Here is a 25,216-nt window from a genome sequence, read left to right as displayed (position 1 = left end):
GCTATAGCAAGAAAGCCAGGAATTCTGGCCATCACCCAGTGCCCGTGACACAGTAGAACCTTCCTTGATAGAGTTCAATCTAGCTGGGCGTGGTGGCGCACACTTAATCCCAGCACCCAGGAGGCAGAGGTGGGAGAGCTGTGAGTTCGAGGGAGCCTGGGACTATAGAGTTCTAGCTCAGCGCGGACTAGAGTGAGACTCTACTTCGAAAAAGCCAAAAGTTCACTGTAGGCGCCCACTGTGGCTTCTGCAGAAGACTCCACATTTGACAATCTCTGCGATATTCAATACTACCCTGCGACCCAGCCTTTGAAAGACTAAGTAACGAGCACGCGAACAGTCCCCTCACTTACTGTGCAGTCTGAGCAGGCTGTAGTACATCTGGTCTCTGTCACACTCAAATAGCTTCTGTGTTAGTTCCACTAATTTTTCAAGAGTTTCAACCTTAAAAATAAGATGAACAGATTTGTACTCTGTGTGCGTGTGTGGGGGGGAACAAACACCCCTATTTCATAGCTACACATAGCAGGTGAATAACCCTTCAAATGAGGGTCATCCACAGGGCAGATGACCTTCACCAGAAGACGTAAGGTCAGGCACAGCAACGTGAATACGCACACTTAAACATCACGGAGCCACGCACTTGGAAATGGTCAAAATGCGCACTTTGACGCCGTGTGCACTTGACCACAAGAAAGGAGCGTCCTAAGAGCCGGAGGCGGAGAACATGGTGGGGAGAGCTAGAGGGGCGCTTACACCCCTCCACCTAATGTAGGCCCCTCATTCCCCAGCTCCTCCTTGGCACAACAGATGGAGGCTGAGCTGGGAAAGGGAAGGCAGTACCTCACTGGGCTCTATCAGTCTTTTTTGGTTCTCCACAAAGATGGCTTGCTCTGACCAACAAGAAGTCTTCTGGGCCCACATCAGCATTTTTAGGACTTCTGCTGCACAGCAGAGTAAGACATATACTGTCATTTATTTGGAGAACCAAGATATCACTACTTCCACAAAGTTCTGTATCTCTTGAAATACACTCCAGTGGGGCTGGAGAGACGGCTTAGCAGTTAAGGCGCTTGCCTGCAAAGTGAGAGGACCCCGGTTCGACTCTCCAGGACCCACGTAAGCCAAATGCATAGGGGGCACATGCATCAGGAGTTCATTTGCAGTAGCTGGAGGCCCTGGCACACCCATTCTCTCTCTGCCTCTTTCTCTTAAATAAATAAATAAAAATATATTTTAAAAAATATACTCAAGTGGTCACAGGACATGCTTTCTATTTAGTTTTGAGTGACACCAGACATAAGATACAAACCTGATTACTGGTGATACACCTGTCACAAAACCACTGAAGTCTTGTAGGTCGAGCTCTTATGCCTGGGGTCTGTGGAAGAATCACGTGGCATACATGTAAGGCACTGGCTTCATTATTCCTCAAAGACACACACATTTTTTCTTTGAGTTAGGGTTTTGATCTAGCCCAGGCTGATCTGGAATTTACTACGTAGTCTCAGACTGGCCTCAAACTCACCGTGATCCTCCAACTTCTGCCTCTTGAGTGCTAGGATTAAAGGTATGTGTCACCACACCCACCAGAGAGACAATTGCAAATGAACTCCAGACACATGTGCATCTGGGTTATCAAATTCAGGTCATTAAGCTTTGTAGGTAAGCACCTTAACCACTGAGCCATCTCTCCAGCCCCAAATATATATTAAAAGAAACCTGTAACTTACTCTCCCAGTTCAGACTTTGACATTTGAATTAACACCAAACACAAAATAAAAGCCGTATTTATGCCAGGCATGGTGGCTCATGTCTTTAATCCCAGCACTCCAGAAGCAGAGGTAGGAGGATCTGTGAGTTTGAGGCCATCCTGAGACTACGGAGTGAATTCCAGGCCAACCTGGGCTAGCGTGAGACCCTACTTCAAAAAAAAAAAAAAGCAAGCCATATTTAACTGAAAAGGCTATTGCTTTGCAGGTCAATGTACATTCCATAAAGTTTTTTTATTTTCTTTTCTCTCTTGCCTAATTTTATTTGCGAGGGGTTGGGGTGGGGGGGGACTGGACCTAGGGCCTTGTCACCTTTTAAGAAATCTTTTTAAAATTTAAATTTAAATAATTCTATTTATTTTATTTGAGAGGAAAAAAAAAAAGACATACAAACAGATTAAACAGTAAGGATGGATACGCCAGGGCTTCCTGCCACTGAACAAACCCCAGACTTTACGTGAGTACTGGGGAACTTAACACAGGCTGTTAGGCTTTGCAAGCAAGGACCTATAACCTCTGAGCCATCTCTACAATCCCATTCAATGCGACTTTAATGAATTATATTTCTATTAGCTCAAAAAGAAGTAACAAACCAATTCCAAATGCATCCAATTAAACATAGCATATCCGTGTCTTGCTTACCCACACAAGCCCATGTCCCTTATGTTCCCTCCACCACCCCCAACACTACAGAGATCCCAACAGATTTAGGAGACAAAAACCTATTAGCTTGTGATACAGAACTATCAACAACTTAATAAACCAGTGTTTTTCATTTTTAGAAGGAATATGCTTTACAAAACTTCATAATAAAAAAGAGAATGCTAACAATTATTAGGCATGCTGCCTTGCACCTAGAACTGTGTTTTCCGAGTAAAACAAGCCAAGTACTTAAAATTAATTCAATCTCACTTAATTTTAACAATTGAGGCATATGTTAGTTATATCCTCAGTTAGAAATTCCCAAGGTTTAGTCAGTAGCTCTGGCTTCAAGCACCTGTTTCACAATGTTGGACGCTGGAATAAAAGACAAACCATTTCAACATAATTCCAAGGATTTGTCCTTCCAATGATAGCATTTGCATCACCTGTCGGGGGGTTTCACCACTGAACACTACATTCCAATCACAACACTGTGATAAGACAGCCACATACTCATCCACACTGGCTGTGTTTCAGGGTGCAAAATGTAACTTTTCCGCTTTTTCCACTCTGCTCTGTTGACAAAATCGAGTTTCCCCTAGACCTGACCTTTAATGTAATCATGTTGCCTTGTTTGGCCTCCAACTCCCAGTCTCAAGTAGCTAAGACTGCAAGACTCCCAAATAGCTAAGACTACAAGAGAATACCTCCACACCTGGCTGCCCCATGATTTCTAATTAAGAAAGAGAAGGAATCGCAGCAGGGCTGCGGAGATGGCTCAGTGGCTGCTTGCTCACAAAGCCTGCCAACCCAGGTTCAATTCCCCAGCACCAACAAAGTTGGACATACAGTAGTACGTACGTCTCAGCATCGCCCCGCAGCACGCCGTCTCTGCTGCCACCTCCCCCATGCAAATAAATTCATTAAATTTAAACAAAATGGACTGAAGCAGAAGCAAGCTTGCAGCGTGGGTAGCGGGAGAAAAATTGTACACCACAGATTTTATGAATGCTCTCATTTTAACTGTGCACATACATCCTCAATTTGGGGATGAGAACTAGATGGTGAACACATTAAATGTTAAAACATATTTTCAAATATTAACACCTATATTCAGATATAATTTCAAGAATTCATTCACATCTGCTTTGTTTTCAAATACACCACACTGAAAATGAAATTAGAATCAATGTATATGAAAAGCCCTTGAAAAAAAGAGCAAATAATCCTCTTTAGAACACAGCGAAATGCAAGGGCTACATTCACTTACAACTTTCAATATTGCTGCTGATCCAAATCCCAAAAGATCCAAAGAGCACAACTCTGAAGGCAAACGCTTCGTGTTTGTGGCTGATTAATCGGCCCGTCGCCGACAGGACGGCTGACTTATTCTGTACATCTTCCTATGTTTCACTTTGAAACTGAGAACTGTTTGCACATGTAAATCTCAAATCATCAAAAGAACATCTAGGTCAGATTAACTAAATCCCCTCGGCCGCCGGAACAGTCCATGTTCCTGGCTTATCTCTTAACATCTTACTGAATTTTAATAAAAACATGGAGAAGAACTGAATTCTAATTGGAATGTTAACTATAACATAAAAAAAACTACTTAATACTAAAAAAAAAAAAAAAACTCACTTCTAGTTTTGACTCTTGCAACATACCATTTATTTAATAGATAATGAGACCAAATGAGTAGTGTAATAGAGAAAGTAGCATGTTTGTTTCTACCTGAATTACTGTGCTTCAAAACAACCTTTCTACATTTACAAGTCAATACTGGGTTCAACTGTACAGGCAATAAGAAGTAAAAAGCCAACAAAACCAAAAAAAACCTGTCATTACTCTCATTGTATTTTATTACCCTCATGTAAATCTGTGGTCTGCGTAATACACCATGCACACTAGTAAAGATAAATAGTAAATAAATACTATTTGGACACTGGTGAGGATAGCAGTTCTAAAATCCATGTTGTCATATGCAGAAGTCATCCTGACCCTATTAAGGAAGGAAAATCAGGATTTTATCCTGAAGTTCATCTAGTAAATAACAAAGCAAAGAGTTACAGATTGCACTCACATCTGCTTTGTTTCACGTACATCAATATTGATTCTTGAAATAGAACAAATTATTCAAAAAGTGTTACTTCATTTTATAATCTGCAGCTTGCTATTCCCGGGAGGTGACTAAAGCACCTTAGCATACAAGTAGCTAAATGAGTGAAGTAATTTTGTTTGTTTCTTCACAGAGAAACTCCATTTTACTTTACCACCATTTCTACCAAAAAGTGTTGGATTAAAGCCGGGCATGGTGGCACATGCCGTTAATCCCAGCACTCGGGAGGCAGAGGTAGGAGGATCGCCGTGAGTACGAGGCCAGCCTGAGATTACACAGTGAATTCCAGGTCAGCCTGGGCCAGAGTGAGACCCTACCTTGAAAAAAAAATGTTGAATTAAAACTCAGAAGGATTTTAGCCAACTCTGCCATGATCAACAAAAAAGGAAGTCTCCACTATAAAGATAAGACATTTTTCAATCTTGACTCACCACTGCCAAGAACTAGGAAAGAGTATGAAAACCAAATATGGCTATTTATGTATAAATATCTGAACTATGGGAGCTGGGGAGATGGCTCAGTAGTCATTACTTGCCTCTCAAGTCTCAAGACCTGAGTTTGAGTCTCAGAACCCAGGTGATGGCACATGCCTTAGAGGTTAGTGAGTCTTTAAAATTTAACATATTTTAAGTAAACATGTGTACTTTACTTGGTTCTATAAGAAGGGGTGGAAAATCAAGACTAATCATCATTACTGGCAAGATATAGCCTTTATTTACTAAATTTTATCTCCCAGATATAATCAAATAAATTTGTAAAAGTTTGTGAATATTTTCTCAATGGCACAGTATATTCCACAACATGCCATCGGAATATTGGAAAGAAGGAGAGGCAGTCTACAGAGATACGTCAGCAGAAAAGAGCTCGGGCTGCCTTCAAAGAACGCCACGGTGGAAGGCGGGCAGCAAGCTAACAGCGTGGTCAGCAGCGCACCAGGCGCCCGATGGCCGCTGCCAGTGCGCCTCCTCAGCCCCTAAGGTGAAACAGGAAAGAAAACTCTTCCTCCTCAGTACCCTTGCACCCAATCTGCTTCCTTGGTCTGGAATGCTTTTGTCCCCACGCTTTGCCAAGGTCAGCTCCCAATTTATCCTGAACTTCTTTTCACAAACACTACTACCATACAAATACCTAACCTCAAGTAGGTTCCTTGCTCTATGAAATTTTCTCTTATAGCAATTATTTCATTTAATAATGGCTTACAAGATCTCTCTCTTTGACTAGACTATAAGACATGATCAATATTTGGTAAGGAAGGGAGGAAGAAGAAAAAGGAAGGAGGGAAACATTGGTCAAACTGGGAAGCCACTCAAATGCCATTAGCCACCTTAGTAAAAAGCCTCAGATGAGGTTTCAGATGAAATCTATGTCATGTCTGAGGTTCATGAGGAGGGGCTGTGTTTGAGACACAAGTCAGACTTTAGTTTAATCTACTTGACCTTCGGTTAACTACAGTCACTTTCCTGCAATCACTATTTATCACTTCAGGCAACTGACTCAAGGCCCTTTAAGGTTCCCATGTCTACAGTAATTGAGATCCGCGTTAATTTTACTGTCTCAAGACCCACCCAACTTCCTCAATCCACCACCCTGCATCCTTTGGCTTGTATTCAGTCTGTTTTTCTGTGAATTAACTTCAACTTCCATATTCTGAGTGTCTTAACGTCTAGGAAAAAAAAAAAAACTACTCTTTACAATGAATTTGAGTCTCATTTTAAGAATGAACGAACCAGACATCTCACCTCTCTACTTCTTTTGTGTCCCTCTAATGTACTGCCCAGCTCCACAAACTCTGTGACATTAAAGTGCGACCATGCCCATCACACCAGTGGTCTCCAGAAAATCTTCCCTTGTTTCTACACGCGAGTCAGGATCCTCTCCTAAATGCTCAGAACTCTTTAAAAATGTTTCGTAAGCAGCCAACCTTTTTCACTTGTAGATAGCAATTACCCTTACATACTAATCTCACGTTCAAGGAATCTTGTATCATAAGCTTCTTAAAGGGTGATCCAATCTAATTTGATTTATTTTTTTCTTACTCTTTCCTTTGGAAGAAAACAATACTTTTTCTAAGTATAACACTATTATGTGTCCACTGCAGAAAACTCAAAAAGTACAGAACATTTAAAAAAGTTACTGATGTGCACATGAGGAGTATCTACAACTGAATGCCGGCCTGGCTTTCCGTGGGTGGCTAGGAAACAGAACCTGGACTGGTAGGCTTTGCAAGCAAGTGCCCTTAACTACTGAGCCATCTCATCGGGCTCCAGAAGATATTTAAAATTTAAAATTTCCCCAGCCCTCCGAAAGATATTTTAAACTAGCTATATATGACTGGGGAGAGGGCTTAGCGGTTTTAAGGCACTTGCCTGCAAAGCCAAAAGACCCAGGTTCAGTTCCTGAGGACCCACATAAAGTCAGATGCCCAAGGTGGCCCATGCGTCTGGAGTTTGTTTGCAGTAGCTAGAGGCGTTGGTGTGCCCATTCTCTCTCTCTCTTTCACTCTCAAATTAATAAAATAAAATATTTTAAAAACTAGCTATAATTTCCTGTAACAATATGCATAAAAAATAAAGTCTATGCTAAATGTATTATGTGATAATCATTTTAAAAACAAAACAGGTCATGTTAATGCACTATTATGATCAATTTATCTTAGCTCTTCAGGGCTTCAAATACATAGCAACTTTGGAAATTTGACTAGAATGAGTCTACCCAATGCCAAGACTGTTTATTGGAGGAATAAAAATGATGCTTGATACTTGCACAGTTCTTTGACACATATCTAACATTAATTTTCATCCCTTTTATGTTATTAATAGCCCTTGAATTAAAAATGTTTATTTATTTGCGAGAAAGAGGCAGGGAGAGCTAGTGAGCCAGAGAGAATGGGCGTGCCAGAGCCTCCCGTCACTGCAAACGACCTCCAGACACATGCGCCACCTTGTGCATTTGGCTTACAAGGGTCCTGGGAAATCAAACCTGGGTCTTTAGGCTTCGCAGGCAAATGCCTTAACTGCTAAGCCATCGCTCCAGCCCCAATAATCCTTGAAGTTTAATGGCAAAAAGTTCCCGTCTTGATTAATCCTCAATTAGCCATAAAACAATTAAAAAACCAAAATCAAACTCCTACAAATGAAATGCTCTTCAGACTGGTCTCAGGTGTCACACAGCCTGCCGTCCCCTCCTGTCCTTGGTTGCTGCAACGGCTCTGTGCAGCTGTTCTTTATTCTCTAAGCAATTGTGCAAACATCAATTTTGAAAATATTGTCATCAGCAGATGTGCCCAATAGTGGCAAGGCTCTAACATAGTAAGAGCTAGTCTTCTCTTGCTTATTCATGTGACAAGCTTGTACCTTATACTAAGCATCATACAGAAAATTGTGTGGGATAAAAAAAATACAATCCCTACCTTTAAGGGGCAAAGAGAATTAATATTATTGACCGTTTACCTTAATCCAGGAAAAAGTGCAAGCTGCTTTACATACATTACATGATTGAATCTTAAAGACATATTACATTCCCTCTTAGAGAAGCACCAGCATAGGAAAGGGTTAGCAACTTGTGCATTATCACACAGGCAAGTAGCTTGCAAAAGGAAGCTCATCTTCTGCCTCTGGCTTTTGCTATTCTGATCAGTAACCTGACTACACTGATACCATGTGTTCAAGGCAGAGGAGCCATCAGGCAGGCAGCTCTTCTTATTTTCGGAGTCAATGTGTACTCTCAATGGCAGAATACACACCATTTTCTAGAAAATACAAATTGACTCCTGAAACTACGGAAGCACCAGTCTAAGACATTGACAAGTGGGCAGACTGAGTCACAAGACAGAAAAATTGAAGAAAGTTCTGAACTAACTTCACAGTCTTCTTTTTCTATACTAGGTTTTTTTTTCTCATCCTTAAAAATACTACAAAGTATAGTTAATAATTTTCTGGGTTATAAGTCTACATTTTCAGTTTTATCATTTGGAGTCACCTATATGAAAAATGAGAAGGCCAACAACCACCAGGGCATGATGGACATTTCTAGAAAAAGACATGGAGTAAAAGCAAAGAATGATCTGAGGGAAGCATGGTTACTTATGTACTTAAAGACGAGCAGTTTTAGTAACATGAGGTAATTGTTCTAAAGTCACTGGGTCTATTTCCTTATGGGCCAAGAACAGTTTAATAATGAAATTAATCACAAGCTGGACAGACTTCATAGGTGCCCTTTGCCTTATCAATTCTAACAAGAAAAATTTCAGTAGAGACTAGATAAAATACACTAATCCTAAACAGGCCAGGTTTGTCACCTACCATTCCCCATAAGCTGCTTACCATAGCGTGCCCCCCCAAAAAGGGAACGAAAATTTAAATTAAATGCCAAACAGTTGCAGATAGCACTTGTTTGGCTGATTAACTTGTAGACAAGCATTACAAATAAATCTGAGCATGGTTTGCAGCAAATTAAATTCTTTTGCTTTTAAGAACAAAGAATTCGTTGGCAAAGAGGATTAGCAACTTTACACCCAGGAACGCCAGTTTAATTTAATTGTTCTACAATCCAAGATTTAATATGCAAATATCATTTTGATATTTAATAGTGAATTTAACAAAGTGAGGAAACAAATTCAATATACAACTAGACTGCCTTTTCTGAACTGTAATTACACACAATAAAGAAAGTGGCCAAGCCCCCCGCCCCCTTATGACTGGGACTGAGTTCTATTAACATGAATCAGAACAAGTATAATTAAAGGGTGAAATTTTTAAACGTATTCTAATTAAGAGTCTAAACAGCAGCACAATTAGAACACTATAGTTAAAAATCATACCTCAATGATCTTCCTAGCCTCTTTGTAATTTCCTGTTTGTAGGAAAGCAAAGAAGAGATCGTATAGCATTGTCATTTCACCTTGTTCTTGGCTCACAAAGTCCATTGCTAGAAAGGAGAGAAAGAAAAATAATGTATTAGAAGAAAAAAAAAAGAAAGTATATAACATCTGGATAAACCAAAAAAAAATCATCTGAAGAACAAATAACTTAAATTATAGATTTAGCTACATTTTTGTCATATTCTTCATCTGACAGCATACGTAGATAACATTAAGTATTGAAAACTAGCTTTAAAAAGAACTACTGAGGATAAGGTTTACAAAGATCCTCATAAAGTCAAGTAGAACACAAAAAATAAGAAGGGTAATTTTTCCAAAGGAAGAGTTATTAAAACTCAGACATTTACAATAGCATAGCAAAGTTTCTCTGGATATGGATATGCCTTCTGTTAAATTTTCTGTTCACCTTCACACATTCAGATTAAACATGCAGAAGGGAAAAACCCCAGGTACACTAAGATACCTGACAGTTACTAACCTTTCTGGATTAGGTCAGTCTCGCCTTTCTCTATCAGCTTACATAAGACATCATGCATCCTAGGTAGTACTTTATACTTTTTATAGCAGTCAAGACTGGCTTCAAGAGCAGCAGGTAAATCGTCCCTTGGGGAAAAACAACAACAATGAATAAAATATATTTAAATTCAGTTTTGGCTACCAGAAAGAATTGATACATAGTGATCAGAGAAACTTTAAATTGAACAACTGAGTTTTACTTAACCTAGAAAAACCACAAAGCCAAAATGAAAGTGGAAAAATAAACAATCCTTTTATATATATATGTCAGAATATACAAATCCTTGCCGTTTACATTTTTCTTGCTTCATCTTTCATAATTTTCCTCTCTATATAGTACTCAGGGGAAAAGAAGTCAAAATACATCAAAGTTTTTCTCTAACTGTACTAAACATAAAATCTGACTTTGTGTAAGTCATAAGGTTGTTACAAAGTTGGCATAAGGTTACAATTTCTAACAACAATTTCCCCCCACAACTGCATAAGTACTTCTTTGACAACCCACAATTTCAGACCCGGAGAACTAAATTAAATACCCACCAATAGCATTCTTGTGGGTCAATGAACTTCAGGACAATTCTAAGCATTTTTTTCATTAGAGGAATTATGGCTATCTTTTAATATTTAATTTTTATTTATTTATTTGAGAGAGGGAAGGAGGGAAAGAGAGAGAATGGGCATGCCAGGGCTTCCAGCCACTGCAAATGAACTCCAGACGTGTGCGCCCCCTTGTGCATCTGGCTAAAGTGGGTACTAGGGAATCAAGCCGAGGTCCTTTGGCTTTGCAGACAAGTGCCTTAACCACTAAGCCATCTCTCCAGCCCCAGAGTAAGGATATTGTTTAAGTGGGGGGTAAAAGAAAATGACACTTTCATTAACTTAAGTTTCCTAAATAAGAGTATGAAAAGATATTTTTGTGGAGGGCTGGAGAGATGGCTTAGCGGTTAAGCGCTTGCCTGTGAAGCCTAAGGACCCCGGTTGGAGGCTCGATTCTCCAGGACCCACGTTAACCAGATGCAGAAGGGGGTGCACGCGTCTGGAGTTCGTTTGCAGTGGCTGGAGACCCTGGCGCACCCATTTTCTCTCTCTCTGCCTGTTGCTCTAAAATAAACAAATAATTAAAAAAAAATATTTTCGTGGGTCTCAAAATTACTTTTTTTCCTTTGAAAGGAAAAATGTGAGAAATATATGACCATGGAAGCATGAGGTTATGCAATCCGATTCTCCTTGCTACTTCCCTTTGTTGGTAGAGAAGGGGAGATGCGGAACCCAGAGAATTGTTCCTTTGCCTCATGTTACTAAGCACACAGAGGGCGGCTCTGGCAGGGGACCCCAGGACCTCCCAGTTTCAGAGCATCTCACCATATATTATATTTTATGAAAATCACTATTTGTATAACCTACTAAGTGGTATAATTTGCTATAAGAAACCAGACTTTTGAAGACAATATGAAATATGCTGGAAAAAAAAAGAGGCAATGATTAAGACAGATCCAAAGTACAATTAGTGACAATTACAGATAATCTTTCTGGAGAACATAAACTTCTCGTATATATACCAACGGTTTTCAAAGGAAGAAAGAAAGCCTGTTTAAAACTTCCTGTTAAAGTCTTACATTTTTGTTCATTGTATAAATGTTTTGTTGCTCTAGAGTAGATGACTATTTTATCTGGATTAAGATTTTAAGCTGTACGAAGCAAGGACAACACACAGGAGTATGAATTTCATTGCAGTAACACTGACACACTGAAAAGGGGTCCTCTACCAGCAGAGCTCTACCTCGCCCCCTTACTAAGTCCTGTTTACAGTGCCTCTTCTGGCACCCCACAGAGTCATTTGAATTTTTGTCATTTGGGGTGAAGAGTAAATTACAGGTTAATTTCAAAACCGCAAGTAGATGTTGCAGGCTAGATTACTGTCATAGAAGAGAAATGCTATAGGAGCTACCACATACGATATAAAGCTTTATATAATCAGTATTTTGCCTTGCTTTAGACAAAGATTCAGTATTCCCTTTCCACAATTCCACTTAATGGAAAACTATGGAGCATTTTTAAGAGTAAAACTAACACTTGCTGTTTTTTTTCCTAAACTGGCAAGACCTACTTTTTCAGATCAATTCCCAAATTGGAATAGGACTGTCTCAATTGTCTTTCCCCTACATTAGGTCAAAGCTATCAATAAATGAATGAATAATTGCTGTGTCAATCAAAGCGACATGTTAATAGTCCTTGGGCTCCAAATATATGCTTTTGAAGATTATACATGCTTAGAACAACAACAGAAAAGACAAGAACAGAAAGATGGAATTAATTCATATGTTTGCTAGTAATTTTAAATACCAATGTTCCTGCTCTTACAGTTGCTATAAGAATGAATAAAATCTACAATGAAACGCTTCCTATGAGTGTAGTGAAAACAGAACAGAAGCAAATGCCTGCTCAGTTCTTCGAAGGCTCTATTGAATTTCTACATTTAGTCTTGTGGGTAGATGGTGTCACTTTGAAATATGAACATTTACATTCTTCACAAAATGCATGTTATGCTTAATCATTCCTGTTAAAGCTTCAAAACCTATGTGACAGAAATACAAAACAGCTAACAGACACACAGGACTCTGGGTTTCGGGCCTGACTGCTGAGTACTACACCCAACTCAGACTCCCAGAAACGGCTGCACTTGGTCCTTTGGGTTCCTTCCCCACTCTAAGACTGCGGAGTAGGTGCGTCTACCCACACACGTCACAGCAGCAGATAAAAGCCCTGCTGAGAGGAGGCAGGATGAAATCACCAAGAGCAGCAAATATCACGAGGAAAAAGAAAGAAAATGCTTTCCTTTCAGGCACAATGTGGGACAACACACTGCCCATCAGAACACTTGCAGCTCTGTGACCTCAAGTGCTCCACAATTTCCCTTGTGTGCTTTGTCTGCCAAAGTGATTGAAACATATTTGAAAATAACAATAATCCTTTGAAAAAGTCTTTTAATACATTAATACTGTATTCAACTTTCAAGCTGTTATTTCAATATATATATCTGTATAATCCCTAAAGCTTTGTGCACAATTTTAATTTTCAAATCCATTCCTGAAAAAAACCTAGCCACTGCTTTCACAAATCAACAACATACTATTATCTTTAAAACAAAATTCATTGTGCTATCTTTAAAGACCAGAAGAACCCCGTGAAAAATTCTGATGGACTATATGAAGTAATTTTCATGAAAAAAATCCCACACTAATTAAAAACTATCATCTTAAAAAGCAACAATTTAAAAAAATATATAAATTTACAATAAGTGTCACATAAGTTCTATGAAATAAAAATAAAACTGGGAAAAGTGATTGTGGTTAAGCGCACACATATATGCACATATATATTTACTAGGTGAATCCATTAGATAATCTGAAAACCCAGATAAGAGTTATAGTTATTAACTGGAGTGGATTCACTTGGCCCCTGCCAAAATTCACTTTAGAACCTACAATTCACTTTTAAGGAAATATGAGTATTATATAATAAATACTTACAGAATGCAATTTTTCATTATTATTTAGAAGAACATCAAAAAAGTTCTCACATGGCAAATGTGATGTGGCCTACTACTTTAGTCATTAATATGAAATTAAATGAGCTATAAGATCAATGAAAGAAACAAAAACACTCAGCTAGGTGCAAGCTCACTGGATATGCACATAAAAAGAAATATCCACCCATTACAAAAATACCTCCCTGAAGATATTAAAAATGAAGCAGTCCTAATGCAAATCCCTTAATATAAGTAGCTGGGAATGTCATAAATGTGTTCCATACAGTCTTTAATTACTAAATGAGAGCGACCAGTTACAATGGTCTATTAAGCTATCTGTAGCTTTCTTTCAACTTAGGTCTTACACATTTGTAGGAAATAACTTTCCAATCCAGGGCAGCTTCTTAATTTAAACAGAAAAAGATGACAAATATCAGGTTTTGATTAGAATGAAGTGCTTATAGTGTTAGCAAAGTGATAAATTTACCTAAAGAACTTACTGATTGAAAAGCTCTCAAGTTTGAAATTACTAGAGCAAGGTATAGTACATCTATGTATGGCAGGAGGCAGGAGGGAGGCTAAAAAGTCACACAAAAAACCCCAAACTCAACACCTTAAAAACCAACTGTATGTTTAGTATGGGGAGAAAGTAATTCAGGAGAATCCATCATCACAGAAATTATTCTGTTAAGAGAACCAGCCCTTGAAAAGCCAAATGTTTTTATGTGTGTGTGTACATTTTTTTTTTTTTTTTGTTCATCATCTATAAATGAGGAATCTTCAAGGAGACTGGTGTTGCAATTACAACTAATCCTCCCCAAAAAATTAACTGTGTTGAAGGCTTTGTAATTTCCCTAGGTACAATTTAGCTGTCACTTACTTTAAAATTTACTCAAACACGCGTTCGGAACGGCACTAACTTCACATGTCAAGTGCTTTCCAGCCAATTGAGTCTAAACTAGAAGTCGGTGTTAAACAACTGAATGATTAGACAAGATAGCTCATTTCCCTACCCTTTTGTTCAGAATAAAATGCCACATTTACATTATCAGGCTCAACAGGATTTTCTGACAGAGGGAGAAAAAAACCTTACTGCACACTGTCCGTAGTAAGCACATGAAGCCTGTCATTTACCAATCATCCTTCAAAAAGCAATAGCCATGAATGTAACTTAATTACGACCCAATGATCCTTGACGAAAAATCATCTTATCACTGTCCTGTCCCCCTAGGGCAAATCAAACACTTTTTGTCCTTTGGCACTGATGATGCTAAATTCTTAATTGCAATAATGGAGTAAAGGAGCCAAACCTCCTTAATTTCCTTCTAGCATATAAGGAATTTTATTATAGAAACTAGGCATTCCCATAAATAATAAAAGTTATCTGGCACAAACAAAAATCCCTTTTAATTTTATTTTTGTTTGTACGGACAGTGTGCTTATCACGTATGCAACATATTTACAGTACTATACTGAGTTTCAAAACTTATACTGGTATAAGTTCATCTCAGAGAAATTTGGATTATTTATGAAATACTGAAGATTAATATTGCAAGGGTTCTGGGAAGATTACAAAGTCCATGATGCACTTAAATAAAATGCATATGTGCACATACAGACCACAGCACAAATCAGCATGAAACAAATCCTTAATAGAAAGCCGAAATTAATGCTGCTTGATCATTTGTACAATATAACCCAGATAAGTAGCATCAGATATTGTTCAAATGCAATGAAGCCAAATGGACCAGCTATCAAAGAAGTCTAAAACTTCATCATACAAATATTTATGATTTCCAATCTAATGGCTCAGATTTCATTAATTTGATTTCCTTTACTATAACATGAAGGCTAATCAAAATCTCTTTTAACCCATGTTAAAGCATTTCTTTCTTCCTTAATAAAGATCTTCATCATCTCCCTGACTCAGGTATGATTTTAATAAAATAAATTTTAAAATAAGTTGTAAAATGTTTAACAGAATATTCATTTGAACTTCATGCAGATAAATGGGCTAAAGATTGTGATATAATGTAAACAAAAACTTAATTCTGCACATTTCCTTCCTGTTCAATGCAAGTATTATCATTTTCATAATATACAAACAGGCTAGGTTACCAATTTATTTATAATGTTTTAAGCCTTTTGGTGTCTTAGATTTCCCTTGGCAAATGAAGATTTAAAAATGTGTTATTTCAGGGCTGGAGAGATGGCTTAGCGGTTAAGCGCTTGCCTGTGAAGCCTAAGGACCCCGGTTCAAGGCTCGATTCCCCAGGACCCACGTTAGCCAGATGCACAAGGGGGCGCACGCATCTGGAGTTCGTTTGCAGTGGCTAGAAGCCCTGGCGTGCCCATTCTCTCTCTCTCTACCTCTCTCCCTCTCTCTCTCTGTCACTCTCAATAAATAAAAATGAACAACAAAAAAATTTTTTTTAAATTAAAAAAAATGTGTTATTTCAAAACCACAAAGCATTTTTAATATTATCCAAGTAACACAAACTGACACAGTATACTTTCTTGTGTTTTACCCAATACTGGAAAAGTAATTTCAAAATTAAGGTCCAAGGGCTGGGGTGATGGTTCACTAATTTAAAAAGCACATGCTTACAAAGCCTGCTGGCCTGGGCTTATTTCCCTAGCACCCATGTACGAACAAATGCAAAGTGCGGCATGCGTCTGGGATCCCAGCATGCTTATGACGATGGGAAGCAGAGCCGGGAGAATCCGAAGCTGAAGGGCCAGCTGGCTGGAGGCGCCCTGGCAGGGTGGCGGCTGGTCTGCAGACGCAAGGACTGTCTTGAAGAAGGTAGAACCCCGCGCTGCCAAGCAGTGCTCTGACCTCCACACGCACCCCATGGCACATAAGCCACACCACACATGCACGCACGCACGCACGCACGCACACACACACACTCTCAAGGTTATTATTTTAATTGCTTGTTCTTATTTATTTATTTGACAGCAACAGACAGAGAAAGAGGCAGAGAGAGAGAGAGAGAGACAGAGACAGAGAGAGAGAGAGAGAGAGAGAGAGAGAGAGAGAGAGAGAGAGAGGGAGGGAGGGAATAGGCACACCAGGGCCTCCAGTGCAAACGAACTCCAGACGCATGCGCCACCTTGTGCATCTGGTTTACGTGGGTACTAGGAAGTGAAGCTTCAAACTGGGGTCCTTAGGCTTCACAGGCAAGCGCTTAACCACTAAGCCATCTCTCCGGCCCTCAAGATTATTTTTTAAGGAATTCAACCTCATAGATTTTCTTCAGAATTATAATATGAAAATGATATACTTTTACAATGACATGTCAAAATGATGCTTGCTGTTAAATGAAACATTGAAGATTCTTTTATAACATTTTTAAATGTTATTCATAAATTTATCCCAATTGAGCAACTAAGGCTCATTCCACAAATAAGCTTATACCTGTTGGAGCCAACACTCATTATTGAAGACTGGACATATTAAATCAAAACCAAACACACATGGGCTTTAGGGAGGCTGCTGTAGTTAGTCCAAGTGCTTGCCATGATGTTAAATTAATTAGCTAACTATCAGCTAACAAAACAAAACTAAATGCAAGTTTCAGTCAGCATGTTACTTCAATTTTTCCTGATTAACTGCTACCAGTTTTCTATAGCTTGGTAAAAATGAAGTTTTCTTTACTCCATTTTTATTATTCTCATGACTCAAAGTTAATTACTTTGATGATGATGATGATGATGATGATGATGATGATGATGATGGATAAAGGAATAGAAAGACTGTCATGGAGACTGTCTCTGCCAAGTAAAATAGCTGGGGATAAAAATGTAAAATAACATAAAAACAAAGAAAAACTTCACACAAATAAAAATAAAAGGGAAAAATTTCCGTAAGTATCTGAAGCAGTAAGACACCATAAAGAAAAGACAGTAATTTAGATTTCTTTACCACAATTGACAAACACAGCCACATCTGAGACACGCACACATGTGACTGTTCTCAAAGTCAGAAGCATCGAGCATGCTCCACACTGGCACTTCAATTGACCTTGTTTTCATCTTCCTTTCAGTTAAACTCTGCTTGGGTCATAAGCCCCATCTGCAGACCTCCTTCGGAAAACTTTCACGTCTCCTCTGTCTTCAAAGTATTTCTGTTTGTAAGATACTTTTCTGCCATGGCCTCATTTTCTTTGTTAATTATTTTGGTTTTGCCCAGTAGTGTAGGAGGGCCTAATTCTTCTGGGCACTGCGCCCATTTCTTTCAAATCCCTGTGCACAGTTCCACATGCAATTTGCAGAAATGGGTCTTTTAAACAATCAAAAAAAAAATTCTAGTAGGAAGCATATTAATTATAGGATTTCTATATAAAGTTGCCTGTGAATATGAGAACTCAATAACACAGTAATTGTCTGAATCATTATTTCTTTAAAAGAATGTAATGCTGAGATTTGGGGTGGGGAGATAAGATTTGGCCAGCCATCTAACTTGGTAACTTTTTTTTTTTTTTTTTTTTTTTGGTTTTCCAAGGCAGGGTTTCACTCTAGTCCAGGCTGACCTGGAATTCACTATGGAGTCTCAGGGTGGCGGTCCTCCTACCTTTGCCTCCCAAGTGCTGGGATCAAGTGCGCCACCACACCTGGCTAACTGGTAACTATTTCTGATTGGATGGCAAAGGACCTTTTTTATTTGGGGGGGGGGGTTGCACATTGGAATATCTGATTTTACAAATTCCATAACAGAAAACTAATTAAAGTAAGAGATGGCTTTAGGGAAGTACCATGGGATATTGTTTACAATCATAGAAGTTGTTAATTATAAAAAAATTTTAAAAAGAGATGGCTTTAATTTTATATTTTAAATTCAAAACTAAATTATTCATCATGTATAGTCATTATGCTCCAAACTGTATAATGAAAAATACCAAAAGTTTAAGGAGGAAATAAGAACTATTAAAGCATAAACTTTTGAGTTTTTTTCCTGGAATTGATAGAATGACACCCACACTAAAATCCAAAACCCCTCATCACAAAATAAAAGCTGTATTAAGCCATGACAAAGATGACAAAGGGTGATTAATCATCTTAGAATAATGGTTTACTCATTACAAAAGAATATACTGATTTTATGATTTGCCTTAATTTTCAATAATATCTTACATGCAGTACCAACAAGAACATTTTAACCAAAGAATTTCCAAACTCAGTAAATCTTACCTTGTTAATAAAATTTATCTTTTCATAAGGGAAAGACACTACCAACATCACTCAAACCTAGCGTAACTGTATCAGGATATGTGACCGAAATACCAAATTGTAGATAAGAAACATCAGAGAAATATGACTGTTCATTTATCACCTGAACAATAACCACAATGAATAAACAGCACTATAGGATCTTTATTTCTTGTATTGACTAATAATGAGTACTTATTAGGCTCAAAAGTAAGATGCAATTTCTGTTTTGTTTTGAGACAGGATCTCAATGTATTTCAGGCGGGCCTAGAACTCACTGTAATCCTCAGGTCTCAACCTCCTAAACGCTTAGGTTACAGGCCTGAGCCACCACATCCAGCCCTAAATGTAATTTCATGTCATATCACGTGCCCTACAAAAATGACCTGCAGAGACCACTGCACTGAGAAGTAACGAGACACCACGGCGCTGCTGGTGGTTCAAAAGCAGCTGGCCCCGGCATCTTCTTTGGTGAGCAACCCCGAAACCTTCCACCATAGCAGGACATTCACAGAGCGTAACTCCAAAAAGATTAGGCTCGCTTTTTGAGCCCAATGTCTGACATTCAAAATTCATTTCACTTACTTTTCCAGGTGCACGGTGACCAGTGGGACGCTTATGTGGATGGATGGCTTTGCTAACCCCAGGTTGACGATGGCTTCGTGCAGCTGTTTGACAGCTTCAGTGTCACCTCTTAAAGCAGCACCATTTAGGATGTGGAAAAAGGACAAGACTGTTGTATCTTTGATAAGAACATCCTTCTCTTTCATCTCCTTTAGAATGTTAATAGCATCTACAATGAAGTAACACAAAAGACCCTTAGGTAATTTCATGTAGGGAAAACAAACTGCTATTAAAACAGCATTTCAAGCCCAGCAGGAATGTAAATTCTAGTGTATAATGCCGATTTCAAGTTAATTACTACTTGCATTTCTAAACGAGACTACAATTATAAATCCACAATAGCATGGTTTTATCATTTCCCTGCAACTTTGACTACAAATTATAGATAGGGACTGTGTGCCCACTCTGCACCGCATAACCCTGTGCGATCTGCCCTATAGCTGTGAGATCCTCCTAAATGGATGCTTTTATCGTTCAGAGCTAACATCTGCTAAATCACACCATTGTTTCTTTAGCAGATGGCTTGTCAGGAGGCCAGATAATAAAGATGTGTTTACACTGTATATAGAGCCAGACTAATGGTCTGATACCGATAGGGCCTGTTTGCTATGTCGATACTAATTAGCCAAGCAGAGCCAATGAAAGCTTTCCAAAAGACTGCATGTTAATACATTAGATTCATTAAGCTTCATTAGGAAGGCAGAAACAAACATGTTAGGATATGGACTAAGTGCGCTTATAATGCTGTTCTCAATTATCACACAGGCAAAATGTTTTGACCACTTTACAAAAAGTGATTTTTAAAACCACAGGCTAATCTTTTATAAAGCATTTTCTGTACTAGAAAAGCTTCCTAAGAAAAATTAAAATATTCAAATCAAATATTATCCCCATACATTTTTCCCTGTAGCAGTCTCTCCTAGAAAGGGAAGGAAGACGAGAGCAGGACTAAAGAGGAGTGTTGAATGCAGCCAAGTCCTACAGTGTAAGAAATAAGCAACTGTAAGAAACTATCAAGCAATTAACTACATCAGGGTTAATGTTATCAACAATGAGAAAATTTATAAATATACAAGTCAGCTAAACAATCACCTGTGCTTTTCTCATGAATGGCTAATGAAAAACCTGAACTAAAATATGTAGTTTGTTAATGTTACTATGAGCGGAGACTAGAAATTCAGAGGCTTTTATTTATATCAGGTTATGTTTATAGGTTTAATGTTCTGCCTTCAGATCTTCTTAAGCAAAAACAAAGCCATTAGTGCAGGCATATAAGCAAATTGTGCCATAAGTCATGATCTTCAAACTCAATCCAAACAGCAATGCTAATAAAAACTAGCTGCAGAAATGCAAAAGGCACTGAGCTGTGCAAATGTAGATGACAAGCTTGCCAATCCATTAAAACTAATGGCCTACACTGTCCATGCAGCTCTGGTTGGATTCACATGCAAATTTGTATGCAAAGTGTTCAAGCACTTTGCAGGACATGATACACCATTACTACTGATTCACGTGTGGGGCCGGCGGCAGGCGCTTGCGTGGCTCGCTTCCTTTATGCCCTGCGCCTTACCTGGGAGCTTGCCATGCTTCCCCAACACTTTCACAAGGCCCAAGTACTTGTTCGTGTCAAGGACAGCAGATGGATCCAAACGGTCACTGTAACATAACACCATAGTTACATGAAATCCACTAACTATAGCAAAGGTGCCAATATTCATTTTATTACTTGTCAAAACCTTATCAGAAGATATGAACAATTAATACCAGACTCTACGTTAATATATTTGAAACCTCCTATCAATTCTTATGCAATTATATTCAGTGGTTGCAAAAGTAAAAATACAATGTCGCGCACATGCTACGTCACTGCACTTACAGACAGCAAGAAAGGCTTTGGCTTTCCAGTGCTTTCTTCATAAACACTGAAACATACAGAACATCCCATTTTTTTATCTTACAAATCTGATAATGGGAAACAAAAATGCCCAGGAACTGGTCATAATTATGCTTGCATTATATTATAAGAGAAACACAGACTGGAGTGATGGCTTAGCAGTTAAGGCGCTTGCCTGCAAAGCCAAAGGACCCAGGTTTAATTCCCCAGGACCCACGTAAGGCAGATGCACAAGGGGGCGCACGCGTCTGGAGTCTGGAGTCTGCAGTAGCTGGAGGCCCTTGTGCACCCATTCTTTTTCTCCCTATCTCACGCTCTTCCTCCCTCAAATAAATAAATAGAAAATAAAAAATATTTTAAAAAGAAAAACATTATCAAAGCTTATAAAATAATAACCATCATTGCTGCTTTGATATGCAGTTCTATAACCAATGGAGAACCTTATATGATAAAATTTAAATACTATTGACAACAAAAAAATTACTAAGCATTAGATGACAGTAATAATCTAGACAACGCATCAAGAGCAGAGTACCAATGACCTGTTTCCATGCCGGGGCACTTACAATTCCTGTTTCAAGTTCAGTGCATCTTCTGCATTATCATGTCGACAGCACAAATTTATCAAAGCTGCATAGCCTCCAATAACCATGTCTGATTCATATTTTGCTTTCACTTCAAGGGCCTTTTGCATATTCTAAAATGAAAAGGTTATAATGGAAAAGGAAGATGAAATTAACATAAAGATAAAAATGTCATGGATTTTACTGCTCAGAGTTTAGGAAAAGATAATAGTAATTTTAAAAAATCAATAGTTTATATTATCACCTTGATACTTCTAAAAAGCTGACTAGCCATATGTGTGTGTGTGTGATTTAAAAGGTTTCTTTTTTGTAATGTGAAAGTCTATTTATATCAAATTTGAGGCTTTAGTTCTATGTATCATGAGATTTAATTATTTCCTATGTGTACTCTGACATACAGTATAATTTCCTCACACAGAAATTGAAATGAGTGAAAAGATCCTGGTCTAGTGTAGCATGTACGTAATATGAAGAAATCTGTTTTAGAATATAATTGTATCATGTTACAATTTCAACGTTAGCTACAGCATTTTCTTTTCCTAAAATCACAGGCTCTGGCTAAATTATATTGAACCAGAAACTGACAAAAGTCCAGTGACACCCTACAAATTGTGGACACACACTAAAACGAACACCAAGTACAGCTGGACGCCTGCTGGGGAAAAAAAAAGGCAAGAGACCCTTTATCTCGGAAAGAGGTTTTTTTCCTAGCAGGAAAATGGAATTTCAATCCCTGCATTAACAACCTAGTTATATTTGACTTGCAAATGACTACTGCATGTATCAGTTGCTTGACAATCTAGATATAAGAGACCGGAGCCATGGCTTGAAAGGACATTTGGCATGTATGATAAACCTATCACGGCTGTGACTATCATTCACTTCCCAGATGATTGTAAACAAACTACAGCAACCCGAAAACATGCCATTCAAGGTGTAGCTGAAATTAGTTAACCTTTCATTTAATTGCATTGTTCCCAAGCATGACATAAACAATTAATTGAAAAAAAATCATATAGTATAGCTGGTTTTGCTTACTGGGATCTATATAGAAGAACATACTAATAGCATATATGAAATTGTTTTAATGTTACCTCTTCTGAACAAAGCACTAGAATGAGTTGCTTCAGGGTATCTCCTACAGGTTGATTTTCAGCTTTTAGGTTTTCAAGTGTAGATTCCAAATCAGATGACATAAGTTGCGAAGTCTACAGAAATGGAAAAAAAAAAATTACTACATAAAGAAAATAAAGCCCTAGTCACTCTCACCTTTAAAATGACTTTCCTCTCGTGAATGCTACTTGGGATATTAGTGTTGGGACCCATGGATGGAACTCCAGAGATAAATGACTATCCCAAGATTATCAGTAAATTTCCTAGATCTGTTGGATTTCCTGATAGGGAACAGGTTTTGTTAAAGCAGAGGTATAAAAGGTAACTGAAATGCTAGGAACCACTAGAATTTCCATGAAATGCAAATATTATAACATGCAGGATCCGCTGAAAAAAGCCACTTACTTTTCGAGAGTCTATCTTCCCTCTTTCAACCAGTACATTAACATCCTAAAATCGGGATTTAAATTAGCACACAATTAGAAAACACAAGGCAAATCCATTAGAAAATGCCAAAAGGAAACATGAGAAGCCCATCTCAATGTACTGCCACCTTTCTAAAGTTTGCAGACATTCTGTTCACAGTGCCTTAACCACTGCAATTAGCTGCAAATGGATCCTTTAATATGCAAACGGTTTTCTGATCAATCAATGAAAATTTCGTTTTAATGGCTATCATTGAAATAAGGAATTGGGGCCCCAGAGCATCAATTTTAGCAAAAATTTAAAAAGCTCTTATATATGAATTTAGCGTTTCCAAAAGTTGATTACATTCCACACACCTTAATCAATTCAGGAACTTGGTAGCTATCCAGCAGATTACGAATGCCTCTGTAGATGTTTTCAGGAATTTTAACATTCTGCACGAAGCAAAAGGGAGGGAGAGAAGAAAGCCCCGAGTTTTAGACAACTAAACTGAAATTTGTCTATCAGAAATTATCTGGGACATAATTTAAGTCTCCAACTCTTGCATGTCATTGAGAAGTGGTCTGGTTGTACTTAAAAGCAGCAATTTCAAATCTAATAGATACATGTCAGGCAGGACAAGCATTATATAGCAAAAAATGAAACGGTACCATCTCCTTCAGCTGATGGAAGTATTGTCTCAAATGCTCTTCCTTGGCCTGTACCTCTGAGTCACTCATGCTGTCAATCAAGTTATAAAGAAAATAGCCAACAGCTTCTGTAGGGGGGAAGAAAAAAACATACACACACACACACACACACACACACACACACACACACACACAAGAAAGCATTCCACTAAAATTACTGAGACTGTCATGTTATCAAGATTAATTTATAAGAAATCATTTTGGTGTGAGATGTCACCCTGATGAGAGGCTCTGAAATGGCAACAATGATCACTGAGGCATAGAGATTATGTGGTTTGGGAGCACATATCTAACTGGTGAGTGAAAGGAATATTAATTATTTTCAGACCAAGTGACAGCTTTTCAGTACTGAATCTTACTTCAATCTATTTTTTTTCTACCACTCTGTGACAGAAATGGTCCTGCCCAAGGCCTTACTCGTCTCCTGTCCAAAGCACAAGTAGTGAGAATAAATAAATGTCTTTATGTATTTCTGCACTAATTCTTCTGTGGGCATACTCAGGGAAACAACAACAACAAAAAAAAAAAAAATCAGAAAAGATTGTTAAATACTGAGTATAGAAAGTTAAAATAATTTTAATAAGCAGATCTAGTAATCCCATGGAGAGCTGCCTATTAGCCAATGAAACACCAAGATTAGCAAAGATGTTTTGTAACAACAGTAATTTTCTCATGCGTTCAAGCGTAAAATGCGGAGGGCCAAGTGTTGCTGACTAGCTAGGAGAGCTGAGCTTACAAGAAAGGTGCCTTCGTAGAAAAAACAAAACAGTGTAGCCCGGTCTTCATTATATAAGAAATCAAAACCACTAAATGGGCTTTTAGGTAACAAATTATGTTCATTTGGAAAGTGGAAGTGGGAACATTTATTAAGACCCCCTTTCCTGCTTTTTATGCTTAAAATTAACCATACCTGCAAAAAAATATTAAAGTTGTGTGAACACTAAGAGTCACTGACATTTAAGCCTATTTCCACAGATGCTATCAGATACACTGTCTCAATACTTGAAAAGAAAATGTCTCCTACTACGGTCTGAACAACCACAAAAACTAGTAAAACCCAACACCTTTCAGATCTCAAAATATTGCTATCAATATAAAGATTTATAACCAAATGTTTTCAAATTTCACTTTCAAAAAGAAAGTGTTTACTGCTGTAATCCTTGTAGCCCATCATTACACAGAAGAATGGATTTGTGGATAAGTTACAATCATCGAAAT

At 38.2% G+C, this 25,216-nt stretch overlaps 1 protein-coding gene across 2 annotated transcripts in view; it reads right to left on the bottom strand.

Annotated features, from left to right (window-relative positions):
• The window catches only part of Lrpprc (leucine rich pentatricopeptide repeat containing), a 96,426-nt gene that overhangs the window by 29,952 nt on the left and 41,258 nt on the right, over positions 1-25,216 (bottom strand). For both annotated transcript variants that reach the window (XM_045137369.1, XM_004660130.2), the window contains 11 exons: positions 23,960-24,066; positions 23,666-23,743; positions 23,289-23,333; positions 22,865-22,978; positions 21,753-21,883; positions 20,863-20,948; positions 19,254-19,461; positions 9,891-10,015; positions 9,353-9,459; positions 1,313-1,381; positions 354-444 (listed from right to left, as the gene is read on the bottom strand). In XM_045137369.1, coding sequence (XP_044993304.1) covers positions 354-444; positions 1,313-1,381; positions 9,353-9,459; positions 9,891-10,015; positions 19,254-19,461; positions 20,863-20,948; positions 21,753-21,883; positions 22,865-22,978; positions 23,289-23,333; positions 23,666-23,743; positions 23,960-24,066 — 1,161 coding nt within the window. The remainder of the gene's footprint in view (positions 1-353; positions 445-1,312; positions 1,382-9,352; positions 9,460-9,890; positions 10,016-19,253; positions 19,462-20,862; positions 20,949-21,752; positions 21,884-22,864; positions 22,979-23,288; positions 23,334-23,665; positions 23,744-23,959; positions 24,067-25,216) is intronic.

The sequence above is a fragment of the Jaculus jaculus genome, chromosome 18 (assembly GCF_020740685.1).
Source record: "Jaculus jaculus isolate mJacJac1 chromosome 18, mJacJac1.mat.Y.cur, whole genome shotgun sequence".
In the NCBI taxonomy this organism is placed as follows: domain Eukaryota; kingdom Metazoa; phylum Chordata; class Mammalia; order Rodentia; family Dipodidae; genus Jaculus; species Jaculus jaculus.
Note: the sequence above shows the minus strand (reverse complement) of the source record. Positions and strands in the feature narration are given on the sequence as shown.